This window comes from Anolis carolinensis, chromosome 3 (genome assembly GCF_035594765.1).
Source record: "Anolis carolinensis isolate JA03-04 chromosome 3, rAnoCar3.1.pri, whole genome shotgun sequence".
In the NCBI taxonomy this organism is placed as follows: Eukaryota; Metazoa; Chordata; class Lepidosauria; order Squamata; family Dactyloidae; genus Anolis; species Anolis carolinensis.
The window spans coordinates 253609746-253633163 of record NC_085843.1 but is presented as its reverse complement, the minus strand read 5'-3'; the positions used below and the strand labels follow the sequence as shown (position 1 = coordinate 253633163).

The following is a 23418-nucleotide window of genomic DNA, read 5'->3' as shown; positions in this document are numbered from 1 at the left end:
CGGCCAACCTTAGCAAGTTCAGGAGTTTGACCTGCTGCACCTCCAGGTGTTGTCGAAGGCTTTCAAGGTCGGAATCAAAGGGTGGTTGTGTGTTTTCTGGACTGTATGGCCATGTTCCTGACGTTTCATCCACATCTATGGCAGGCATCCTCAGAGGTTTTGAGGTATATTAGAAAAAGCTGGGCAAGGAAGGTTTATATATCTGTGGAAGGTCCAGGGTGGGAAAAGGAACTCTTGTCTGTTGGAGGCCAGTGTGAATGTTGTGATTAATCACCTTGATTAGCATTAATGGCTTTGCCAGATTCATTTCCTGGTTTCTTACTGCCTGGGGGAATTTTTTTGTTCAGAGGTGTTAGCTGCCCCTGACTGATTCCGGTATTTTAGTTATTTGTATTGTTTTAACAGGCTTAATTAAACCCCCTTTTAATGTAATGGTGGCAATCCTCTAAAGTTTATTTCTTGGGATTCTTACACTCTTCTTTCTTGAGCATGATATTAATTTAGAAAGCAACAGAGAAATATAATGAAAGGCTACAGTGTATACTGTGTATTCTGCATTGAGATAAAAAAATAGTTGGCCCAACTTGAGCACACTTGTTGAATTAATAGAGGTTTGAACAATAGACTCCTGTGAGATATCACAAGATGCCTTTCCAAGTCCCTTTGTTTTGGCTTGTTTCTAAAATAAAATGAGGTTGTTCATTAGTTGCTATCATTACAAGATCATGTATCCCTTCAGAAATACTACTTTCTTTTCTCATCTTCCTTTTAGCAGACACTGGTATTACGATACAAGATCTGAATAATTCAAATAGTATTTTATGTCTTACAGTATTCTTTTGCAGAGTTTATTTTTTCTGTGTCTAATTTTTATAGATTCTAAGTACATCACAAAGACTGACCAATTCAGGGAATGTTCTGATTGGAAGTCCATACAGTACAGCACCAGCCATGGTCATGCAGACACGCATCACAGAAGCTACAGGTTGGATCCCAGGGTAAATACGCCATATGATTTTCCTTATTCTTGCGTGTTCATATCATGTTCAACAGTATCTTCATAACTCTGGGAGTGCTATCATCAATATGTTACTCACTGTGTGACTGTTGTGTGCATACATGTTTCTGCTTCAATTTGGTCAAAGCTTAATTCACTATTTAGGAGCCCCGGTGGCGAAGTGTGTTAAAGCACTTAGCTGCTGAACTTGCAGACCAAAAGGTCCCAGGTTCAAACCCCGGGAGCAGAGTGAGCTCCCGCTGTTAGCTCCAGCTTCTGCCAACTTAGCAGTTCGAAAACATGCCAATGTGAGTAGATCAATAGGTACCGCTCCGGCGGGAAGGTAACGGCGCTCCATGCAGTCATTCCAGCCACATGACCTTGGAGGTGTCTACAGACAACGCCGGCTCTTCGGCTTAGAAATGGAGATGAGCACCAACCCCCAGAATCAGACATGACTGGACTTAACGTCAGGGGAAACCTTTACCTTACTTTAATTCACTATTAAGAAATGGATGGTATGAACTGGTTTTGTAATTGCAGAATGCCTTAACTAAAACCACTGTATTATAATATTAAACAGCAGACAGTGTTTGGATAACAGTAAAACACTGCTTATGCTGTGCTTGGGAAATGATAATAGGTTGCTTGTTAATTCTTCTTAGTCTTTCTCAACCAAAGAATCACGAACAAGAATTGACTTTAGAATATTAAGCATTAAGGGTATGGAGTGATGCCACATAAATTCTAGCCTACACACAGCCGAAACAAGCAGCCATGAATCAAAATTAATTTTTACAGGAACAGTCAAGGGAACAATGAACATGATTTGTAAAGGAAAAATTAATTGATGATTGAGGTGTTGTGCAAACAAAAGAAAAAGATGGTAGGAATCAAGAAAGAGAACACAAACGTGCAAGCATTGTGCATAATATAGGAATTGGAGGGTCCCTGCTAAAATATACCCTATTGTTTAAAAATTTAATGTGTAAATATAAACAACACATTGGTGAACAATAAAATGGATTGTTATTGCATAGTGTTTTTGTACTTTAAAGTAGTTTTATTCATATATTCCTTTTGGTCTGTATCTTTTCAACGTTTTCAAAGTACACAATGCACTTTTATATTTTGCATTACTTGTTCTTTTCTTTAAAATGTGTAAGACCTGTATTAGTTTAGTACAGCAATTGTTCTTACAGTTTCAATTGCAGCCATTTACATTTCCTTTTCCTTTGTTCTTATCACTCAAGATTTCTTGAGTTCCACATAATTATAAGCCAAATAATTGCTTATAAGCCAAATAATACAGAATATGGAAGTAGACGCTCTTGATATTATTTAGGAAAGCATTCCTTATCCCTCAGCTTGATACTCTTACCCAAATAAGTGGCAGGATCAGCTATATATCACTTTCTTCTAGTGAAGGAGTTCTGCTGACGGCTAAACCTGATTTCAGAATAAAGTTACAATTAGTTGATCACTGATCACAAGTAACTTTCAAGTTATGATCAATTGGAATGTATAAAATTGAAGTTATTACAACATTTAGAGTGAGTATACCTTAAGTTACAAAACCCATAATGCAATGCAACAATAAATATTTTGATGTCTGATTTTTTTAAAAAAACAAACCATATTTACAGGGACCGAAAAAGAGGTCGAGACTTCATGGAATCAGATTTTTCAGAAAGGTATGTGATGTTACATTTTATCTAAATGTAGCTTCCGAGTTAAATACGCCAACTGTTTCGGTCTGGTAGCAATTTTTCATTTTTCATTTTTGTGTTTTCTACAATAACTTACTAGTAATTTCTGTATTAGAACAAATGCTTTTCACCATTGCACTCATCGGCTACACAGGTGCGGTTGGCGGGGACGAGGGACAGGGTCTTTTCAGTGGTGGCCCCCCGTCTATGGAACGCCCTCCCAAATGAAATTAGACAGGCTCCCTCCCTCCTATCTTTCCGAAAAAGAACGAAAACGTGGTTATGGGACCAAGCCTTTGAATAAGAGTAGCAGTAGAAATGAGATACGATAATTATACGACTCACTGATTGCCCCCACTTGTACTTGAAATGCACCTGAATGTATATTTATATGTATAACTATGTAGGTTTTTTAATGTAAGCTCTCAATTTTAATGTAATTTTTAATTTAAATGGATTTTTTAATGTGATATAAATTGTTTTGATGTGTATGTTCATGTTGTAAGCCGCCCTGAGTCCCCTGAGGGGTGAGAAGGGTGGGGTAGAAATGATGTAATAAATAAATAAATAAATTCTAAACAAATTATGCAGGTCAGGATTAGGAATAAGTGATTTTCCTGATAGTATTGACCTAGAAGCGACTTACAGTAGAACAACACCTGGAAATCCATGTGATTCCCACCTGTCATATATTGCTAATAAGTATGTGTGCAAAGGAGAAAGAAAGAGAAATAATGCAGCTAGTGATGGCAGAGGTGGCAATGAAAACAGCAAGATGTGAAAGATCCTAGTGTCAGCTGCAATGAAAGAAAGATGACATAGTTGGCAGCTGCATCCATGGAAGTAGGCAGCTACCAGCAGTGAGCTGCATAGCACAACACCAGAATTTCACAGAATGTACCTGTGGCAGAAAATTTGTGGAGAGATTTCACAATGCATTTGTTATAAATAAAATGTTGGCTGAATGAACTGGTGCTTTCTGCAGGTTCAGTTCTGGACCGCTGTGCATGACTAAAATGATCGGTTGCAGCTACAGGAACTATACTGTAACCTGTTTGTAGAAAGTTGTATAAGCTTAAAGGGTAAATATTTATAATGGTGTTAATGTGCACTTGTCATTTTCTGGTCACAGTCAGTTTAAACTAGAAATATAAAACTTTGTGCTTTCATCATTAGTTTTAAGATTCTCCATGAAATATTTTGAGTTGTATTTAATAACTTTAAAATATGTCTACAAAATACAGTAATACCATAAGTGTAATACTGTGTTTATAGACATATTTTAAAGTCATTAAATACTACAGTGAAGGGGAATTGATGTGGCCCTAGCCAGTTCTGAGCTATGCTGGTGGTTGTAATATCTGGAAAGCTGCGTGATTCACACCCCAGTTGCATGGGTTCAATCTATACTCTCAGTAGATCCGTTTAAATTCATGCTACTTCTTGGTGTCAAAGGTCTACTCTTGCTCAATATTCATAGGGAATGCTGATGGTATTAGAATAATCATATCTAAGTTTATTAAGCAGAAATATGTACATAATTTTTGCTTCTACGGGCAGTCACTTTGCTCCTCCTTTATACACATTAAAGGATAAATTATCTAACCACAGTTTCTCATGTGTTCAAAACAGTAGCTAGAGGATAAGCAATATCTTAAAACATTGTTTGATGCATATCTAAGATATTTGCTTTTTTGAAAGTAGCAACCATTATTTTCTGATTCAGACAAAACTGGAAAAATTGTTTGATGCATATCTAAAATATTTGCTTTTTTGAAGCTAGCAACCATTATTTCCTGATTCAGACAAAACTGGAAACTTTTTAATTGGGAACTTCCAAAGGATCTTGAGTCAAATTTCTATCATCTTGCTTAGGGTAGCAGTGAAGTAACTGGGATGTGAATGTTTTTAGTACAACTATTATCACTGAAATATTTGTGTACATTTAATCAGTCTTCCATTATTTAAATTTACTAAGAGGAAATGCCAAATCATACTCTCTTGAAGAAAAACATTTTGACCATGAAATGCCTTGGGATAAATTATTTTCATATGAAACATATCTCACTTATTTATTTTCTTGGAAAATATTACAAATTGGACCCTTTGGACATTCACTCAAGTCACATATATATCATGCAAGGGTGTTTTTTGTTTTGTTTTGTTTTGTTGCAAAACTCATTCATAACATAAGCACTAAAAAGTGTTAATGGTGTTTTGTAAGAAAGATTTTAAATTAAAACATGCTTGGTTTCAGCACATTGTTTCCATTCAGCTGGTTTGCATGGGTTTATCAGAATTGGCTGTTAAAATTTATAAGAGAAGTAGAAACTGAGAAACTTAAAAGGAGAACCAGGATTAATGAGGAGGAAGAGAGTGAAACTGGTAAAAAAAAAAAACAGAGTTTAGAGCATAAGATGAGAGGAAAGGACAGGGCCCTCTTGAGTCTGGAGCCGTGGGGGGAGCTATGACCAGTGTGGTGGCTACTAAGGGGCTGAAAGAAATATCAGTCAGATGCAGAGTTGGGGGATCAACATTGCCAGCTTCTGAGATTCCAGCAATGAGGCAGCATCCCCAAATGAAAGGAGATGTCACACATTTACACTTGTAGCCAAACCAGATAGAACCAGAGGTTATTTTGAATAACACTATTTCAGCATTACGTGTTCATTTCTTTTCCTCAGAGGGAAAAGAATTTTCAAATGCTTCTACAAGCAATTTGACTTAGTGAAGTTATTAATTGCTCTTACCAAGATATGATTTTTTTTCTTCCTTACAGTAAAAGAAGCAAAAAAGAAGATAAAAATGGGAAAGGTCTAAGACATTTTTCAATGAAAGTATGTGAAAAGGTGCAGTGTAAAGGAACAACATCTTATAATGAAGTTGCAGATGAATTAGTATCAGAGTTCACAAATCCTAATAATCACATAGCTACAGATTCAGTAAGTAGAAAATTAAGTAGTTTGCTTGTGTTTATATATGTGTGTGTGTGTGCGTGCGTGCGCGTGTGTGTGATCTTAATCTGTTTTGACTTTTTGATGTCAACATTTCATTATAATAAAACGCATTTTGAGTTGTATCTAGTGATGCCTTGACACTAGCAGAATATGCTTATCAAGTGGTTCTGTTTTTAAGTGATTTCCTTCCTAGAGTCTCCTGTTCCTGTAGTTAAGCTTTTTCAAAGATAGTGGATTTGTAGTGGTTAGATCGACTGGTCCAAACTGAATGCTTATTTCATTAGTGAAGTACTTTATATGGGGGGGATACTGTCAGAATACTGTCAGTTTTACAGAATTGTCAGCTGCAGTCCCATATAACTAGTGGGTAAAATGGATTTTGCAATATCTGAAATTCCAGATGTGTTGTTCAATCTGTATTATAAAATGTACTTCATAATAAATATGAAAATATGAATTATGTCCCTTAGTTTATGAGACAGAAATTATTAAGCAATGTACTGTGAGACCCAGACATTTCTAAGAGTAGTAGAAAATGAATAATTGCTGCTTTAGGGCATTTATATTAATAAGTCTGTCATTTTGGCTCCACAGAATCACTTCAAATGTATCATTTTTCTCAACAAGCACACTGAAAAGCAAGTTATATGAAATTTGCCTCTTTCACTGCACACTGTCATTTATAAAAGGTCTCTGTTTTGTTTAAGATTTGAACAGAGACCAAGAATGGTTCATTTACTGCAAAAATGATTATTCCAGTGAAAGTATTTGCAAATATTGGAATCATAAGAGGACTAAATCTTAGAAAATTTCACACACATCCACACTTAGACATATAATTACATATTTTATTAATAGTTGAGCTAATGAAAAAAAAAGCATGTACCTTTATATGTTTTTACTATAAACTATGAGATTCTCAGAAGGCTCAACTAATTACATACTGGTTGATATTTGATGTTAAAACTCAGCTGAAGCCAGAAAAGTTATCTGTGTAGGTATATGCTTTCTTGCTGGAGAAATACAAAATTGTCCGCATGGGTGCCTGAGATAGTGACACTTTTGCCCTTCAATGGTTCAGTGTACACAAACTTTGTTTCATGCACAAAAGTATTTATATAAAATTATTTTCTGGCTAAGTGTATATGAAACATAAGTGAATGGGTGGCATCTCCAAGATATTTCATTATCAGTATTTGCAAATACAAGTACTGTATTCAAATATTTTTTAAAAAGCTATTTCTTCCCCAGCCTTTTTGATGAAGGATACTCAGCTTGTGTTCTGTCTTAATATTTTTCTTCAGCATTGGTAGCCTTTGTCAGTGCCTATGCTGTCATCTGAATATTATAAGCCTTGCATCAGATCATTAAAAAGGCTTATTGAGCTGATAAGCTGTTAATAGAAAAAATACTGTAGACTGCACCTGCATCATGTTACAATTATGGCTCTGGATCGCTGATGGCGAGTTAACCTGTTTGATAATCAGGTTCTGAAAAATCTATCATTGAATAAAATGCTGACTTCCTTGATTGTTGCACGGTCTTAACCAAACAACAGAGTGCAAACCTCTGTCTTGCAATAAAACAAAGAGACAAAATTTTAAAACTCACATTTCAAATAATTGAAAAATCCATATGTATATCACAGTTTGTTTGCAGGCTAAATAAGACTGTGATGTGTGTGGGAGGGAACAACAGCTACTGTTATTTTAATGTTCCCTGTATCTTCATTTTCCATGACATTGGTTTTAAAGAGCAGTTCTAGCTTTCACAATAATATCATACTTTAAGTGAAAAACTTAATCCATGTTTTGTTAGTGACTTCCCTAATTGGCTGACAATATATTTAACAAGATTTCATTTTAAGCAGGCTTATGATCAGAAGAATATTAGACGGAGAGTTTATGATGCACTCAATGTGTTGATGGCAATGAACATTATTTCAAAAGAGAAAAAAGAAATCAAATGGATAGGTCTTCCTACAAATTCAGCTCAGGAATGTCAAAACCTAGAGGTGAGTAAAGGGAGGAAAGTGTTTATTGATGTCTATCTCATTCTCTGTTTATCAAAATGGGATTTGCATTCTTTTGTTTTTATGTTACTTTATATTAATGTAGACCTATTTAGAATAATTTGTATAATGTTGTATTTATATATAATAGAAGGAAAGGTGCTGTGAGAAATTGTATTACTAGTTGCTATTATAAATTAATGAAGGAAATTGTAGTAGTAACAACTACAATCCATAAAAATATTTTACACCTGTTTCCATAATAAATGTTTCTGAAATGGCAGTTTTTTTAAAGTGGCAAAGTTTGCTTTTTTATGCATACAGCACCACTGATGTACCTGCTTCTATCCAAAAAATAAAAAATAAAACAATTGTGCTAAAGTAGTAAAATCTGATTTAAATATCTAACATGTTTGTTCAAAAGAAGTCCAAATTTAATTCTGATCTTCATTTTGGTCCCATAAGATAATGCACAAAGTTTGGTGAGTTCTGTTGGTTGAGCATGTGGATTAGCAAGCGTAATAAATGAAGGCTAATACTTTAAGATATAATATAGATTTACAGTAGAGTCTCACTTATCCAAGCTGAATGGGCCGGCAGAAGCTTGGATAAGCGAATATCTTGGATAATAAGGAGGGATTAAGGAAAAGCCTAATAAACATCATTAGGTTATGATTTTACAAATTAAGCACCAAAACAACATGTTATACAACAAATTTGACAGAAAAAGTAGTTTAATACGCAGTAATGTTATGTTGTAATTACTGTACAGTAGAGTCTCACTTATCCAACATTCGCTTATCCAATGTTCTGGATTATCCAACGCATTTTTGTAGTCAATGTTTTCAATACATCTTGATATTTTGGTGCTAAATTCGTAAATACAGTAATTGCTACGTAGCATTACTGCATATTGAACTACTTTTTCTGTCAAATTTGTTGTATAACATGATGTTTTAGTGCTTAATTTGTAAAATCGTGACCTAATTTGATGTTTAATAGGCTTCTCCTTAATCTCTCCTTATTATCCAACATATTCACTTGTCCAACATTCTGCCGGCCCGTTTATGTTGGATAAGTGAGACTCTACTGTATTTACGAATTTAGCACCAAAATATCACGATATATTGAAAACATTGACACCAAAAATGAGTTGGATTATCCAGAACCTTGGATAAGCGAGGCTTGGATAAGTGATACTCTTCTGAATTAATATATAGCCAGTTTAAGCCTGAGAATCACTCTGTAGACTGTTAGATAGTTACTTTTGCCTTATGTTAAAATACAGTAGAGTCTCACTAATCCAAGACTCGCTTATCCAAGCCTCTGGATAATCCAAGCCATTTTGGTAGTCAATGTTTTCAATGTAGCATGATATTTTGGTGCTAAATTTGTAAATACAGTAATTACAACATAACATTACTGCGTATTGAACTACTTTTTCTGTCAAATTTGTTGCATAACATGATGTTTTGGTGTTTAATTTGTAAAATCATAACCTAATTTGATGTTTAATAGGCTTTTCCTTAATCCCTCCTTATTATCCAAGTTATTCGCTTATCCAAGCTTCTGCCGGCCCGTTTAGCTTGGATGAGTGAGACTCTACTGTACTACTTAACTTCTCAATTGTTAATTCACACAGTTATTTGCTCAGACACACAAAAGGCAAAATGTTATTGTAGCATTCTGAATATGTCTGAGAATTATGTTTTGTGTTCAGGTTGACTAAAATAGTTGCTTTCACACATAATGTGAGCTTTGCCAAGAGAAAGACACATTTTGCTACATATATTTGTTATATTCATTTTAAGATGGAAAAGCAACAACGTATAGAACGAATAAGAGAAAAGAGAATTCAGCTGCAAGAACTTCTATTACAGGTATTTTTTTCTAACTAGACAGCCCACTTCTATACAAATCCATTGTGTTATGCATAAATGGTCTTATATTAGCAGAGAACATGCTGCAATTTCATTGTTTAAGTTGTATACTGTAATTTTGCTGCCTATTTGAAATACAGGAGTGATGGGCAAAGTGTAGGCCATGGATTGAACGTGGTCTTTTGAATATCTTGGTGTAGCACCTCAAGTTCCTTGATTCCATAAATTTTTGTTTTCATTGCAATTTTTTGTCTGTAAAACACCCAAAAGCTGTAAACATGGTGCTTTGCTTCCCCTAGCCCTAAAACAAACAAAAAACGGCCCCAAAACTTGGACAGAATAACAGTTGTAAGTAATGTAATATCGCTTAGTATGTGCCAAAATACATTAGTGTTGTCTGCCCAACATGATGGGGTAAATGGCCACCACTCCCTGCACTGTTTCCCACTCCTAAAATATGCCCTAATTCCTAATATACTCTGTAAGAATTCATACTGTTTTGTTGAACATAAAAGTGAGGAATGAGTCCTGTGTCATGCTCTGCCTTACCTCTGCTAAGGAACATTTTCTAAATTAATTTGGGTTTAGTTGGTCATTCTACAATTCAAAAACAACTGTTGCTGGAATACAGTATTAAAACGTCAACTTTTCTAGTATCCAGTGCTGCTACTAGTACTGACATTGTTATCCAGTTCTGAGGCCATAATGTAGGTAAAGAATTATTTTGTGTTTAAGTCTAATCATTTAAACTTTTATCTACAGCAAATTGCTTTCAAAAACTTAGTACAACGAAATCGGCACAGTGAACAACATACCCGGGGCCCTCCAGCAGTGAATTCTACAATTCAACTACCTTTTCTCATATTAAACACCAGCAAAAGAACAGTTATAGATTGCAGCATCTCCTCTGACAAGTGAGTGTTTTATACAAGCACATGTTGGAGTTTTTAGTCTATTTTGCAATGAACCTGACTTTTCTTTTTTATATAAAAAAGAAAAGAATAAAATCTGTGCACTACAGTATGAATTCTAGTGGAATACAGCCCCTGGGTTATTTTGTTAACAAGAGAATATGGGGAATCAAAACAACATTGTTTTTCCATTTCTTCATTACTCTGTAATATAAAATTATACCTTTAGGTGCTGTTTTCACTGCTGTCACTATTTACAAGAACGAACTTGTACTATCCATCCTTATTGCTTCAAAGAATTAGCCCATTTCATTGTTTTAGTAATCTGATTTACATTGATGATAGCTATGAGAGGAATATATTTTAGCAAACTGAAATGTGTAGTCACATTTTGTAAGCTTCCTCAGCTGTGTATGCATAGTTCCTATTGTGAAGTATCCAAAGATTTGATTGTAGTGCTTAGGATTTCAGAATTTATAATCGGCTTTGTTGAAGGCTTTCACTGTTAAATGGTTTTATAATGCAAGATTACCTAAATATATATGTATTATGTCGCCATATTTGTTTTCCATCTTGGCTACATTGTAAACTGTACATCATTTTCCTGAGAGGTTCCTCTTTGGCTCACAATGCAAATAGAATTTCTGAGTATGTACAGATTCCCGAGAAGATGTATAACTCAATAAACAAAATAGAAGTCCTTCTTACCATTTCTTCTTTAGCATAAAACTTGGTACCAGAGTTTGAAATGACATGGACAGGGGTAGGTTCCCTTCAAAAAAGACAAAGTCCTACACATTTCAGCAAACTTTATTTAGAACTATCAAGATGAACACCTTGGTCAGATAAGCGTTCCATAAATGAATAAGAAACATTTCAAACGTTTAGAAGCCACTTGAAGACGTCTTAGAAAATGCATGCAGGGTTGATTTTTGATTTCACCGGTGTCTACTTTTATTAAGATTTTCCTTTTGGTGGTAAAACACATGGACCTATGTTTGTTTGTTTTTTAGTAAAACATAGATAGCTCATGAGACAGGTTTACTTCTTCCTGCTTTTTGTGTTCACACATGCTCAATAAAGGATTCTAGAAACAGCTGCTGTTTATAATGCCTGTTATAGAAAGGCACACACAGCTATGGTAGGATGAGCAACAGTAGAATATTACACTGATAACTGCAAACAGTGCTAAAATCCGATATCTCTCCAGCCCCCCTCAATGTCTTTCCAGTGTTAGTGTTTTAATTTAAATATAGGAATATAAAAAGGAAGAAGGAACATGGATGTCATTAAAAGTGTTTGCAAAAAGGGGCTTCTTTGTTAGAGGCTTTGTTAACAGAGCTATGCTTATGTGTAGTTGTCCAAGGGGTGTGCTGTACATTGCAGAAGGAAAGGTGGATACATATTAAACCTGAAACAACACAAGAGTGTACAAGCTACATAAAACATCTGTGGTCATTATTTTTGTTTTGTTAATATTCAGCTGTAAACTTGTTTTTGCACTTTCTTCCAATTGTTTTGCTATTTTTTGCTATGTGTATGGAGTATCTGCATATCTTAAATTGTAAAGTTCGTTCCTCCAATTTTCACACCTCCTTCCTCAGAGTCTAATCCAGCTCACAGAGAAATGCTACTCAACAGCAGTTTGTATCAGTATACTTATAAGCTGCCCAAATAACATTGCCAAGTTAAAATCATGTAACTAAAGAGAACCTTATAAAACTTGTGCTTCAGACGTTTTAGCAAACTAAAACATACTGAAGGCTCAATGTGATATAGGTCCAAAATGAATATACTGTACTATGAAAAATACTAGGTCAGTTTCATTATTCTCCCACAGAAGCATTTGGAACATTACTAACCTGATACCGCAGTGAAAAGTACTAGCAAAAGGAAAACTCTTGATATTGTCTCATGTGCTGAACAACTGTTTGAAGGAAGTATAGATTGAATCAGCATTTTTGTAATCTATGAGATTTTTTTAAAGAGCAATAATACTTTCCTGAGACCTATAATGTTTATGCATAGGTTCCCTGAAACTTTAACATTATTTAAGGGGTTCTTCCAGGGATAAAATGTCTAATAACATTGTTAAAGAACATGCAGAGGAGCAATCTGTGAAAAACTGGGTTATTTGTAATAGAAAGAGCTATTTGCATTAAGTGTCAAAGTACCGAGCACTGTTCAGAGCACTGGTAGAGAATGTACCACTCTTACATGGGATAAAGTGAGTACCTGTTATGAACCTATCCATTGATACTTCTGAAAACATTTTGGCTTCTGCAGGATGTGGGTGGCATCTAGTTATTCTTTCTTAAATTTCCAGTGCCTTGAGACATGTCAGACAGATGTGAAAGCCACTAGAGATATGAACAAATTCTTGCTATTAGATCTTGCACCTGCTTGTGTTCTATGTGTAGTTTTTGCAATTATGAAATAATTGCAAAACCTGTTTTTCTATTTGCACTGTTGACTGTTTTCAAGGATCTCTTCATTCTGTCTGTCACATCTTATATGGATGTAGATGTAGTAATAAATCTTAGGACAGGATTTATTTTCTTTTAGAAGTTGACCAGCCAGGACTTTGGAATTGAAAGCTTTTTAGGTTTCTAGCTAATTTAAATACCACTGAAGATATCTTTATGATGTCAAGTACAATGCAGTCTTCATACCTGATTGAAATAATATATCTTATATGATGACCAAATGGTGTATTTGGGTTTCTTAGTGTCTGTGCCTTTTCCTCTGTGCTTCTGTTCAAACTGAAAGAAAAGAATCTGTTTCCTCTGCCTTCTAAATACACTTGCAATCCATTTTAATTGATTCTGTTCCTCTCCAAAGGAAATTAATCAATATTGTACTGTGTTTTCAAGATACTTAAAAATAGCGAGAACTTCTTGCCACTTTTGAGTGTTTCCCACTCTGATACAACGTTGTTCCCTCCTTGGTGATGGAAGGGCTGTTAAAACTGTCAGAATTGATTAGAATCTATCTTCACATCAGAATATGTTCTGATCCAGCGTGAAAGTGGGAGGCTTTCCCACCTTTCTAGGGGGCTGGAATAACAGCATATTCCAGCCACAAAGGGAAAACCTGAGTTCCTCTTCCCTCCACAGGAGAATGGATATGGCTGAAAGATAGGAGATTGGCAACTACAAATAATGGGAAAGATATTTCAGCTTCTGGGCTTCCTTTAGTACATATCAGTGGTAGTTTAGTCGCAACAGGGAATATTATTGTTGTTCTGATTATAATCATTGTAATTATTTTTTTATATATTGCCATCATTATACTATACATGGCGCTTTACAAATAAAAGAACAAGAAAACAGCCTTATGATCTAATTAAGACATGACACAAAAAGAAAAGACAGTATGGGATGTAGTGGGGTGGGGGGTTGCACTAGCATCTGCTTCTGGGAGTATGTTTTCAACAGGAATGTCAGAAAAGCTAAAATGGATAATATTTGGGGTTGACTAATTGTATTTAAACAACGGCTTTCTAAAAGTCGGTTGTAGAGAATTTTGGAAACGTTTCATACATGAGTACATACATTGCCTTGTAAAACTATTCAGCAATTGTTGCTGCCTGTAATATGTTTACTTTTGTCTCATCACTTAACTTCAGTGAAAATGCATTGGTTGTTTTGCAACATAAGTTGAAATAATATGGAAAAATAACAATTAACATTCCATTGCTTATATTAAGCAAACTGCTCTCGCTACCCTGAGGAAAATAAGAAAAAGAGGGTAAGACTTACCCATCTACAGATATACTATGTTTCATTGTTTGTTTCCTATAATGTTTTATATAAAAAAGTAATAGCCATTTTTAATAATAAGAATTGTTTCAAGGATAGTGTTTCAGAAAATAGTACGTCACCCTAAAGAGTAAGTCGTTTTTATTCTAATCAGTTTATATAGGTCTTTCCAAAATATAAAATATTCTTAAACTGAAATAAAGATGGGAGGGAAGTTCTGTGTTTTGATGTAGAGCAGGTTAGATGACCTTTAAAATCCACTACATTTAGTACAAGAACAAGTTCCGGCTTAAACAACATTTTTCCTTAACTTTGAATCTGTTTAATGAGGGAGAAAAATTATGGACTCCTAGTGCCTTGAATGGAAAAAGTATTTTTAATTAGGAAATATTTGATCCTGCTGAGATGGCAGTTATACAAATACAATCAAGAGCTTTTAGTGAACTTAGTTGTGTTTTAAATATATCCTTGGATATATTTTGCTTTGTCATTACTTAATGTATACAGCAATTCGGAAAATTCAGATAGCTTTTTGTAGGAAATAACCTTGCTTCTGTTTTCTTCCTCCTATAGATTTGAGTACCTTTTTAATTTTGATAATATGTTTGAAATCCATAATGACACTGAAATATTGAAGCGAATGGGAATGTCATTTGGCCTAGAGGCAGGCAAATGCTCATCAAAAGACCTAAGAACAGCTAAATCACTAGTGCCTAAAGCTTTAGAAAAATATCTCACAGGTAAGGTAATTGTGGTTTTTGTATATTCCTGGTTAAATGAAAAGCCTCATTAACAAATTGTTGTTTTTATGATGTTAGACTGAGGATGGCGTTGTTGTGTGATTTATGAAAGTTGGCAGAATCACTTGACTAAGTAGTAGCTTTAACATTAAGCTGCTAGAGCAAGAAATTCCAGAATGAATCAAGGTGCTTGAATAGTCTACTATTCAAAATAGTGCCATTGATAATTCAGAATAATTCTCTTCATGGAAACTTTCTCAATCTGATGACAGGTTCTTGTAACACAGTAATGCTCACTGAACTCCATTTTACCACATTACCAAAATGATTTCATGCACCAAAACCAAGCTCAGGATGCCTATGAATTAGAATAGTAATGCCATTTAAAGGGATCAGGTCGTGCACAACTATTTTTCATTAGTCATCATGAATGAATTCTGTTATTCCATTCTCATTTGAAACTGCAAGACTATTTATTGTTAGTTGTAAAACTGAATTTGTATGAATTCCATAGTGTGGTGGTTCCATTGTGTTGTTGCTGTTGGAACTTAAGAATGGCTGGATGTTTTAAGGCTAAAAACAATTGCTTTTTCAGGAATATAAAAGGGGCAATGCCTACAGTGATTTACTATACTGAACTCACTTCTGTACTTGGCTTAACTTCCATAACAGTCCTGCATTATTGACAAAGGGATTGTTGACTCAGTCCTATCCAGATTGTTCAACAGCATTAAGATTTGTGGGCTGCTCTGTGTCTCATATTTCTGTCCCTGCATCTAGATGCCCTAAACATACTGGGATTTTGTCCTTCATTGTTGTTTTTTTCTGGCAGGAAGTGTGATGTAGGTGGGGTTTCTGCTTAAACATGTAATGAGGGAACTGTAGTCAGAGGAGAACCTCTGTGGGAAATGCCAAGCTCCCATTCATTAGAGCTATCACCCAGGGTTTCAAAAAAGTACCAAGACAACGGAATCAGACATGAAATTTAACCCAGCCTGTTTTGGAATCTCTTAGGAGTAAAAGAAAAATGCTTGCACTGGATTTAAAAAGTCATGTCTTGTTCCTGAAATTTGCCCACATGGCAAGAGATACTTCATACGGGCATTTTTACAAAACAAATCCTGATCAAGACAGGAACAACTCTCACCAAATTCCAAGTCTTTGGGCTAGTCTCACCTCAAGTTTGTATGAGTATTTCTGTAGCTCATTACAGAGTGCATTGGAACCAACCTACAATATCTTGTAACATATATTAAACAGTGTTGCCCTACACCACCTGAACTAGATCTAGACCCTTAGCAGTTGTTGTCATCCTTCAGTGGTACTAAGCCATGTGAACTGATCATATATGGTATATTAAAATTTAATAAGTTATCAAATTTTACTAACCATTTTATAAATGCTCCAAGTTCGCTCCACCTGCTGTACGGATATTGAGAGTCTTACTGAACTGCAGAACACAGACCGCCTTATGTAATCGAATCGCCATCTTGAGAATGACTGAGGCCAGGGGTTGTTTATGTGTTGGGGGAGGCATCTAGTGCTTATCATTTGAAACTCTCTGCACCATTCTTCCAACTTTCTTAGGAGTTTCATTCATGGGCAGTTCATAGTTGCAGAGGTATAGCGATTTCAAATTGCGTCAATTTTTTGGAAATAGTCACAGATTTTGACATTTTCAAACAAGCACTGACTATACATGCTCAATTTAATGTTGATTTGTTTTATGTTTAATAATAGTTTCACTACAACTAGAGTGACTTTGTTTTGCTCGAAGAACAAGGAAATGGAAGAGGTTTATTGATCTATCTTATGCACACTATTTCAGAGATTATCTGTTCTCATAATAATAACTGTAAAAATAATAATAGTAATGGTAATATGAAGATAAGGCTAAATTGATCTAGTCTGCATTGTCTCAGTAATCAGGCACCTGTGACGGTGTAGTGTAAATGTTTCTAGGAAGAGGATAGATGGCTGTTAACTGCTTTTGGAAATCTCTAGTTTCTCTCTGTTTCTTTGACATAATATTTATTTCACATTTTCACGGCTGGTTAGTTTTTTAAAATTGTTGCTCATGTGCATGACATTTTAACAGCTGTCCAAGAATAACACCATGTTTTTAACCTATGGCTTAAGTGAGGTGCTGATAGCCCTTGTCTGAACCTGCAAGGGATTTATCTCTGAATCTAGGCAGTCCATTTTTAAACACTAATGAGTAAACAGGCTTCCAATTTTGATCTCTGTCTGAGTAAAGCTGCCCATGTGGCACAGCACAAGGCCTGTCAGAAGTGAACAGTAATTGCATAGAGTGAACAGCTAAACTGTAAAAATTGAAAGCTGGCTTGTGATGTTTTCTTATGGAGATGCCACACAAGTAGAGAAACATATTGGAATGAACTCATGCTGTAATTTGATTTTGTTTGGATCTGACTATGATCTGAATAGCTAAAATATGCAATAAATTTCTAAGGTGTGTGGAACAAATCTTCAATATCTTGAATACTGGGTGCGTGCCTTATGTATAAGAACAGTCCTCTTTTGGATGGACTTCTTCAGTGTGTTGTTGTGAAAGGGTTAATGAGCCAGTACAGCCATAATATTTTTTGTATGTACTGAATACATCTTGTCTCCTATTCATGCTACTAAATTCCCCTGTGCAAGAAAATTGAAGATCTAGTTTGTAAAATAAGATACCTTAAAGCTGATAGTTCCTCCTCACAAAACAGCCAAACTGGATTAGACCTGTGCAAATAGTCCATTGTGCAAGATTTCAAAATTTTCCATTTCCATTACTTCCATTTTATCATGTTGTATAGCAGGGATCAGGAATACAATAAGTGAACTTTTAATTTCTATTTCATAAGGGTGAAGCTACGTCTTCTCCTAATCTCATTTATCTTTTGATGGGGAATGCCCTATATATCTACACATGATAAGGAAGATTTATATAAATAGAGATCAACAAACTGCTATTTATGAGAGGAAGCAGTAATTGGTGCTCAATTGTAAAGAGAAACTGGAGCCAATATACTACTGCAGAATGGCAGGATATCACAATATAAATTATTTAATGTATCAATAATTACTTTCATGTGAGAGATTAATTTTCGTACAATTAATCATTGTTTTGTATAAAGGTGATGCGCAAGGACCTGTACTACTCAATTTTTCTGAACTTGGAAGTGATAGTCTTGAAAAAGGATATTTCAGTCCCTCAGAAAATGCGCTCCCTTCTCCGATTGCTTTAAAATAGATTAATCTGTCTCTTGGAGGCATGTGAGAATGCAGTTCTTCATTTTGGAACCACAGGCTGTAATGTAATGTAATGCTATGTAATGACCATTTCTGTTTTAGACAGATTTGCCTTTGTTTAATCCAGATAACATATCAAGCTCAAGAAGATGGAGATGATACAGTCCCAGTTTACAATGTAAATACCCAGGTTTGTAGTGTGTTGCCAAAGGACATGAAAGGGAAAAAAGAGTAGAAAACGACATAGAGCAACAGAGACTGCTGCAGTTTCAAAAGTGTTGGCAGAAAGAACTTCCTCCATCCTTAGAGTGTCAAATAAAAGCAGGGTTTTTAGCACATGAAACTTGTTACATGGGCTCTTGAAAGAAAAAAAAAGATTGTGTATATGTTTCAAATCAGAAAGAATACTAACCTTTGCTATTGTGTTTTTACGCCGTAATAATTTAAGTGGCAGATACGGTGTGTTAGATTGTGAATTGACTTCATGCTTTCTTTTAAATATGTCCGCAGGAATTTGTTGGGTGAACCAGGAATTTGTTTTAGATTCAGCTCAATCAGGTTCTACTTTGGACACAGCTGGGGATTCTGCAGTTTTAAAGTCAAGGTAAATAAATGTTGAAAAGATTATTTCTATCTAAAAAATCTGAAATGTCCTTGCGGAAAAGCCACCCAGGCACTATTTTTCTTACTAAACCCTGAAATGTCAGCATTGAGCTGCTACTGTACAAAACCAGAGCTGAAGTTGCAAAAATTATCTTTTGAACTACAGAATACTCCATCCAATTCTGCTGCTGAAGAGAGTCTGGGAGTTGTAGTAATTCAAAAAGCAACATTTCCAAACTCTTGAATAAGACATTATCATACTAATTGCCTTGTGGCAATCTCCAGACTGAATTTAATGTTCATGAATTTTCAAGCAAGCATGTTTCAGATTGGTGGGAATGGAAATATTTATAGCCATCTCTTCTAACTCAATAAAATGTTTACTGATATTTTTAGGAGTATCTCTTGGTTGTATCTATCCAATGATTTTTTTCAGCATTTAATGAGGCTCCAGAATATGGTAACTTCCATTTCCACAGATAAAGGGAAAGGCTACCTTCCTTTGAACAAATCTTAGCAAGAAAGTCCCATGATAGGTTAACCTTCGCCATACTATATGTCAGAAATTATTTGAAGGCACATTGGAACAGCACAATTTAAAAAATAAGCCTAAATATATAGATATCTATTCACAAATAAATGTTTTCTCTCTCTCTCTCATGTTATTTTTTCCGTAGTGCAAATCCAGGGCTATGTCTGGATGCTGAAGTGGGCTTAGCAGCAGAACAACTTCTAATTCACAGCAGCCAACAGTCCAGCAGTGCAACGTCCCATTACTCAGAATCATGTGGTGAAACTCCCTGCTCATTCAGTGACGAGGATGACTCATCTTCACCACAATAAAGACGCACCAGCCAAAGGAAATGTGCTCTTGTGCACTAGTCGTGTGAGCTTACATTCTGTATGTAGCCCTCTTCTAAAGTTTGTCATTGCCCTATGTACTTTGGTGAAGTTTGGAAAAGGTTTATGCATAGAGACTAGAGAACTGTAGGAGCAGTGTAGTGTTACAGGGCAAGTAAAGAACATGATTGCATGTTCTAACCTGTGCATATATGGGAGAATATGGGTGACGCTAAATAAGTTAATGGATTATCTTGCGTTAATGCTGTTTGTACCTGTATCCAGTCTAAAAGGGTAATATGGAGTTCCTCCTCTCCAATTTGTTGGGTGTAGAGGTACATCAGACTAAGGTTCAACAATGACATGCTTTCTTTATTTGCCACCAGGACATCCAATTACAAGGTGAACCTATGTGCATGCACTGCTGCTTATATTAAATAGAGAGCCAATAGCTAGGCGCTTACATCTCCGTGATGTAATCCTGGTTCAGAGTCTGTCTATTGAGGAAGGAGCTTCTTATAAGGTCTGGCATGGGAAGGCGAGTCCAGAGGGAGGAAGGGCACAATTCTGCTTGTTGTATTGAATGACAGTTCTTTGACATACTCACTGCGTCTAATTTCAGAAGTAGTCTTTTTCTTCTGGAAAGCAGCGTATTTAAAGCCACCATGTTTAATGAAATTATAGCAAAGGTGTAGGTTTTGGTCTAAGCCAGGCATGGGCAAACTTCAGCCCTCCAGATCTTTTGGACTTCCAACTCCCACAATTCTCTTAGAAATTGTGGGAGTTGCAAAACCCCTGGAGGGCTGAAGTTTGCCCATGCCTGGTCTAAGCTGCTTGCTGAATACAGATAAGATATAAACTCATAGTGGCAAAAGGTTTAAGTTTAAAGTCCTCCATTTTAACGTTTCTAAATTTAGCACTTGTTTTTTCTCCAAGTTACCTTTCCCCCTTCTACAATCTATGATTGAACATTGGGATACTGTATTTTCTGAAGTTGATAGTTTGTAAAGTGAAAAGTAAAAGTATTAAGAACATTTTGTAAAAAAAAATAGAAATACTAAATAGTAATTTTAATTGATCTAGATGATTTCCAATATTTATGAACTAAAAAGAGGAATGGGAAAAAGTCTAAATTGTAATCTTTTTTCCACAGAAGACCTTTTTACATAAACTCTAAGATTTCAATCAAATTCATGTAGTTTTAGTTAACAGAAAAGGAAATGTAAAATAGTTGTTTTTGCTTTGTAATAATGTTAGGCTGCACTCATGGAATATTCCAGATATTTAAATAGAACAACTCTCTTCAGAGGACTAAAAGGGAAAAAATGGAAACCCTTTAATCTCAGGTTTTTAAAAACTATAAAGCCATAATAGTTTACTGATAAATGCTAATCTTGCAGTGCTGTTATGGAAGGAAACTCGTGTATTAATAGTAGCATGGATAGAAAAAAAAACACCACTGTTTACTATAATAAATACTATTAACAAGGAACAATTTTACTTTACTATACTTTATTTAAATTAAGCAAGTTTAAGTGTTAGGATATAGTTTGGGGTATGTTAAAGCAATATCTTACTCTTGGGATGAGCATCTAGAGCAGTGGTTCTCTACTGTGGGTCCCCAAGTGTTTTGGCCTTCAACTCCCAGAAATCCCAGCCAGTTTACCAGCTGTTAGAATTTCTGGGAGTTGAAGGCCAAAACATTTGGGGACCCACAGGTTGATAACTACTGATCTAGAGTTTCAATTGATTGGGCCTTACTGTGATAGAATACTGGCCAATAAGCAGGAATAAATGGTTCAGTAAAGCCCAGTCGCTTTCATCTTCCTTCTGCCTTTTTAATTTACTTTTAATTTGTTGTTTTGAAAATCTGCTAAATAGGGTAATATGCTCAGGAATATTTGTAACTTTGGTGGTTCTGAAGTAGAAACATTAGGTATGACAAATTATCTTATAATACTCTTTTTAAAACTATAGAATAATTAAGAGCAGATGGCTCTGCTGACTCTGTACTATGCTGTGAATCTTGTTTTAATACCGTCGAGTTGGAAATGAGATTCAGTTTTGATTTTAAGAAATCTCCACTGCCAATTACCTGATTCTTTAGCATTGTATGAGTATTTTTACAGACAGTGGTGGGTGTATAAACAATATCAGGCCTTGGAATGTGTACTTTAACAATGATAAAGTAACATTTATTTTTGAATATATTCCTTTTGAATTCTAGTACGGGAAAGTGGTTGAATTTACTGGAAATTTCAAACATTTAAAAATGAAATAGGACAATCATATCAGTATAGTTGCTCACAAGTTGTTCCCTGCCTGTGGTCTTTGTGATCTTTTTCTATATGGCCCCAGAAAATAAGAACAATTACTCTTAATGGGGCTTTTAACTTGGGCCATTATTAGGTATATTTGTTTTGCTTTTATGGGAAATTTTAATTATTATTTTTCTCAAAGGCTTTGATTCAGACAGTCTTACTAATATGATTGTAACCCAGTATTGTCTCTACAACTAAACGTGTAAGTCATGAATTATTGACAGAGAATTAGGAAGAATTCTTGGTATTCATTCTACAAACCACACTGTTATGTCAAATAATAATTTTCTATGTTCACATTAAAAAAATTGCTTAAGAGTTATGATCTATTTTTTCTATCATAAAAAATACTTTATGGTCCCTTCCCTGTAATAGGTTTGATACAAACCAATCTTGTGTTTTTCAGACACAGAAGCATCCATGTCTTTACCACAACCTTGATAGTGTAATTTTCCCATATTAAATGACCTAAAGGTTTGTGTATATGTCACATAAACACTCCTGGGAATTCTGGAAATAATTGTGACAAGTCGTATCAGTAGCTGCTGCATACTGCAGGCATGATATCTCAAGTGATCTTTGTATGATGCTGAAGACATGTAACCAACCTCTACAGTATGACACTTTTATTCTGTAAGCCAGAAATCAGAAGATGTAATGTTCCATGAAGTAACTAGCTATTTTTAGATATTGCTTTAATGTTATGTTTTAGAAGAGGATGCTGGATTGATTTTTATTTTATGATTTGGGGATAATTTTAATACTACATATTATATGCAGTTTGTCTGGCGAGTTAAAGTGTGATTGTATTCCATATAAAGACAGAAATCAGACAAAACTTGCATAAACTTTTATGTTGAAGCTATTGCTATTAAAAATAAAATGTCTTTGATTAAAGAAGAAAATGTTACTTTGTAGTATTATACATTTTATAAATAAATACCTGTTATTTTTAATGGAAATTTTATATAAGAACCTATTTCTGTATATTTAAAGTGATCCAGTATTTTATTAAAATCCTACAAGTGAGGATTGTGCAGAATAAAGCAAGTATTTGCATTTGATTGAATCAAAAAAGCATGCATACTCTCAAGAAAAATAACATCCAGCTGTTTGTGACCTGAAAAGTAAAGCTAAACTGTAGAACAGAATAAAATCATTTCAAGGCGACTGGGGTTACTTTTGTTTTCAAGCAAAATACTGTGGCAGAGGAAAGCTGTCAAAGGTTAGTGTTCATTGCATGTGTCCTCCATTTCAGAAAATGTATCTTACAGAGTAAACTGCAGGGGAAACAGGGTCAAGTCAAGCTGATGTTTTCAAAATAAATATAAAACATGACTAATTTCAACGCTTGGTAGGATTTAGCACAATATCCAGTTGATCTTTTTTTTTCTTAACTACATTGTGTTTCTTCCCTGTCCTCCTGCAGACCA

At 35.0% G+C, this 23418-nt stretch overlaps 1 protein-coding gene across 3 annotated transcripts in view; it reads left to right on the top strand.

Moving 5' to 3' along the window:
- tfdp2 (transcription factor Dp-2) overlaps positions 1 to 23155 on the top strand; it is a 47467-nt gene extending 24312 nt beyond the window's left edge. Inside the window, exons 3-11 of one of the 3 annotated variants that reach the window (XM_008106215.3) lie at positions 877 to 998; positions 2644 to 2691; positions 5486 to 5648; positions 7534 to 7677; positions 9486 to 9554; positions 10317 to 10468; positions 14800 to 14966; positions 18732 to 18825; positions 19502 to 23155. In XM_008106215.3, coding sequence (XP_008104422.2) covers positions 877 to 998; positions 2644 to 2691; positions 5486 to 5648; positions 7534 to 7677; positions 9486 to 9554; positions 10317 to 10468; positions 14800 to 14966; positions 18732 to 18825; positions 19502 to 19667 — 1125 coding nt within the window. In that variant the 3' untranslated portion in view covers positions 19668 to 23155. Of the gene's footprint in view, positions 1 to 876; positions 999 to 2643; positions 2692 to 5485; positions 5649 to 7530; positions 7678 to 9485; positions 9555 to 10316; positions 10469 to 14799; positions 14967 to 18731; positions 18826 to 19501 lie in introns of all 3 variants that reach the window. The other 2 variants (XM_008106214.3, XM_062976631.1) reach the window with 2 other exon arrangements.
- The last annotated feature ends 263 nt before the right edge of the window (positions 23156 to 23418 follow it).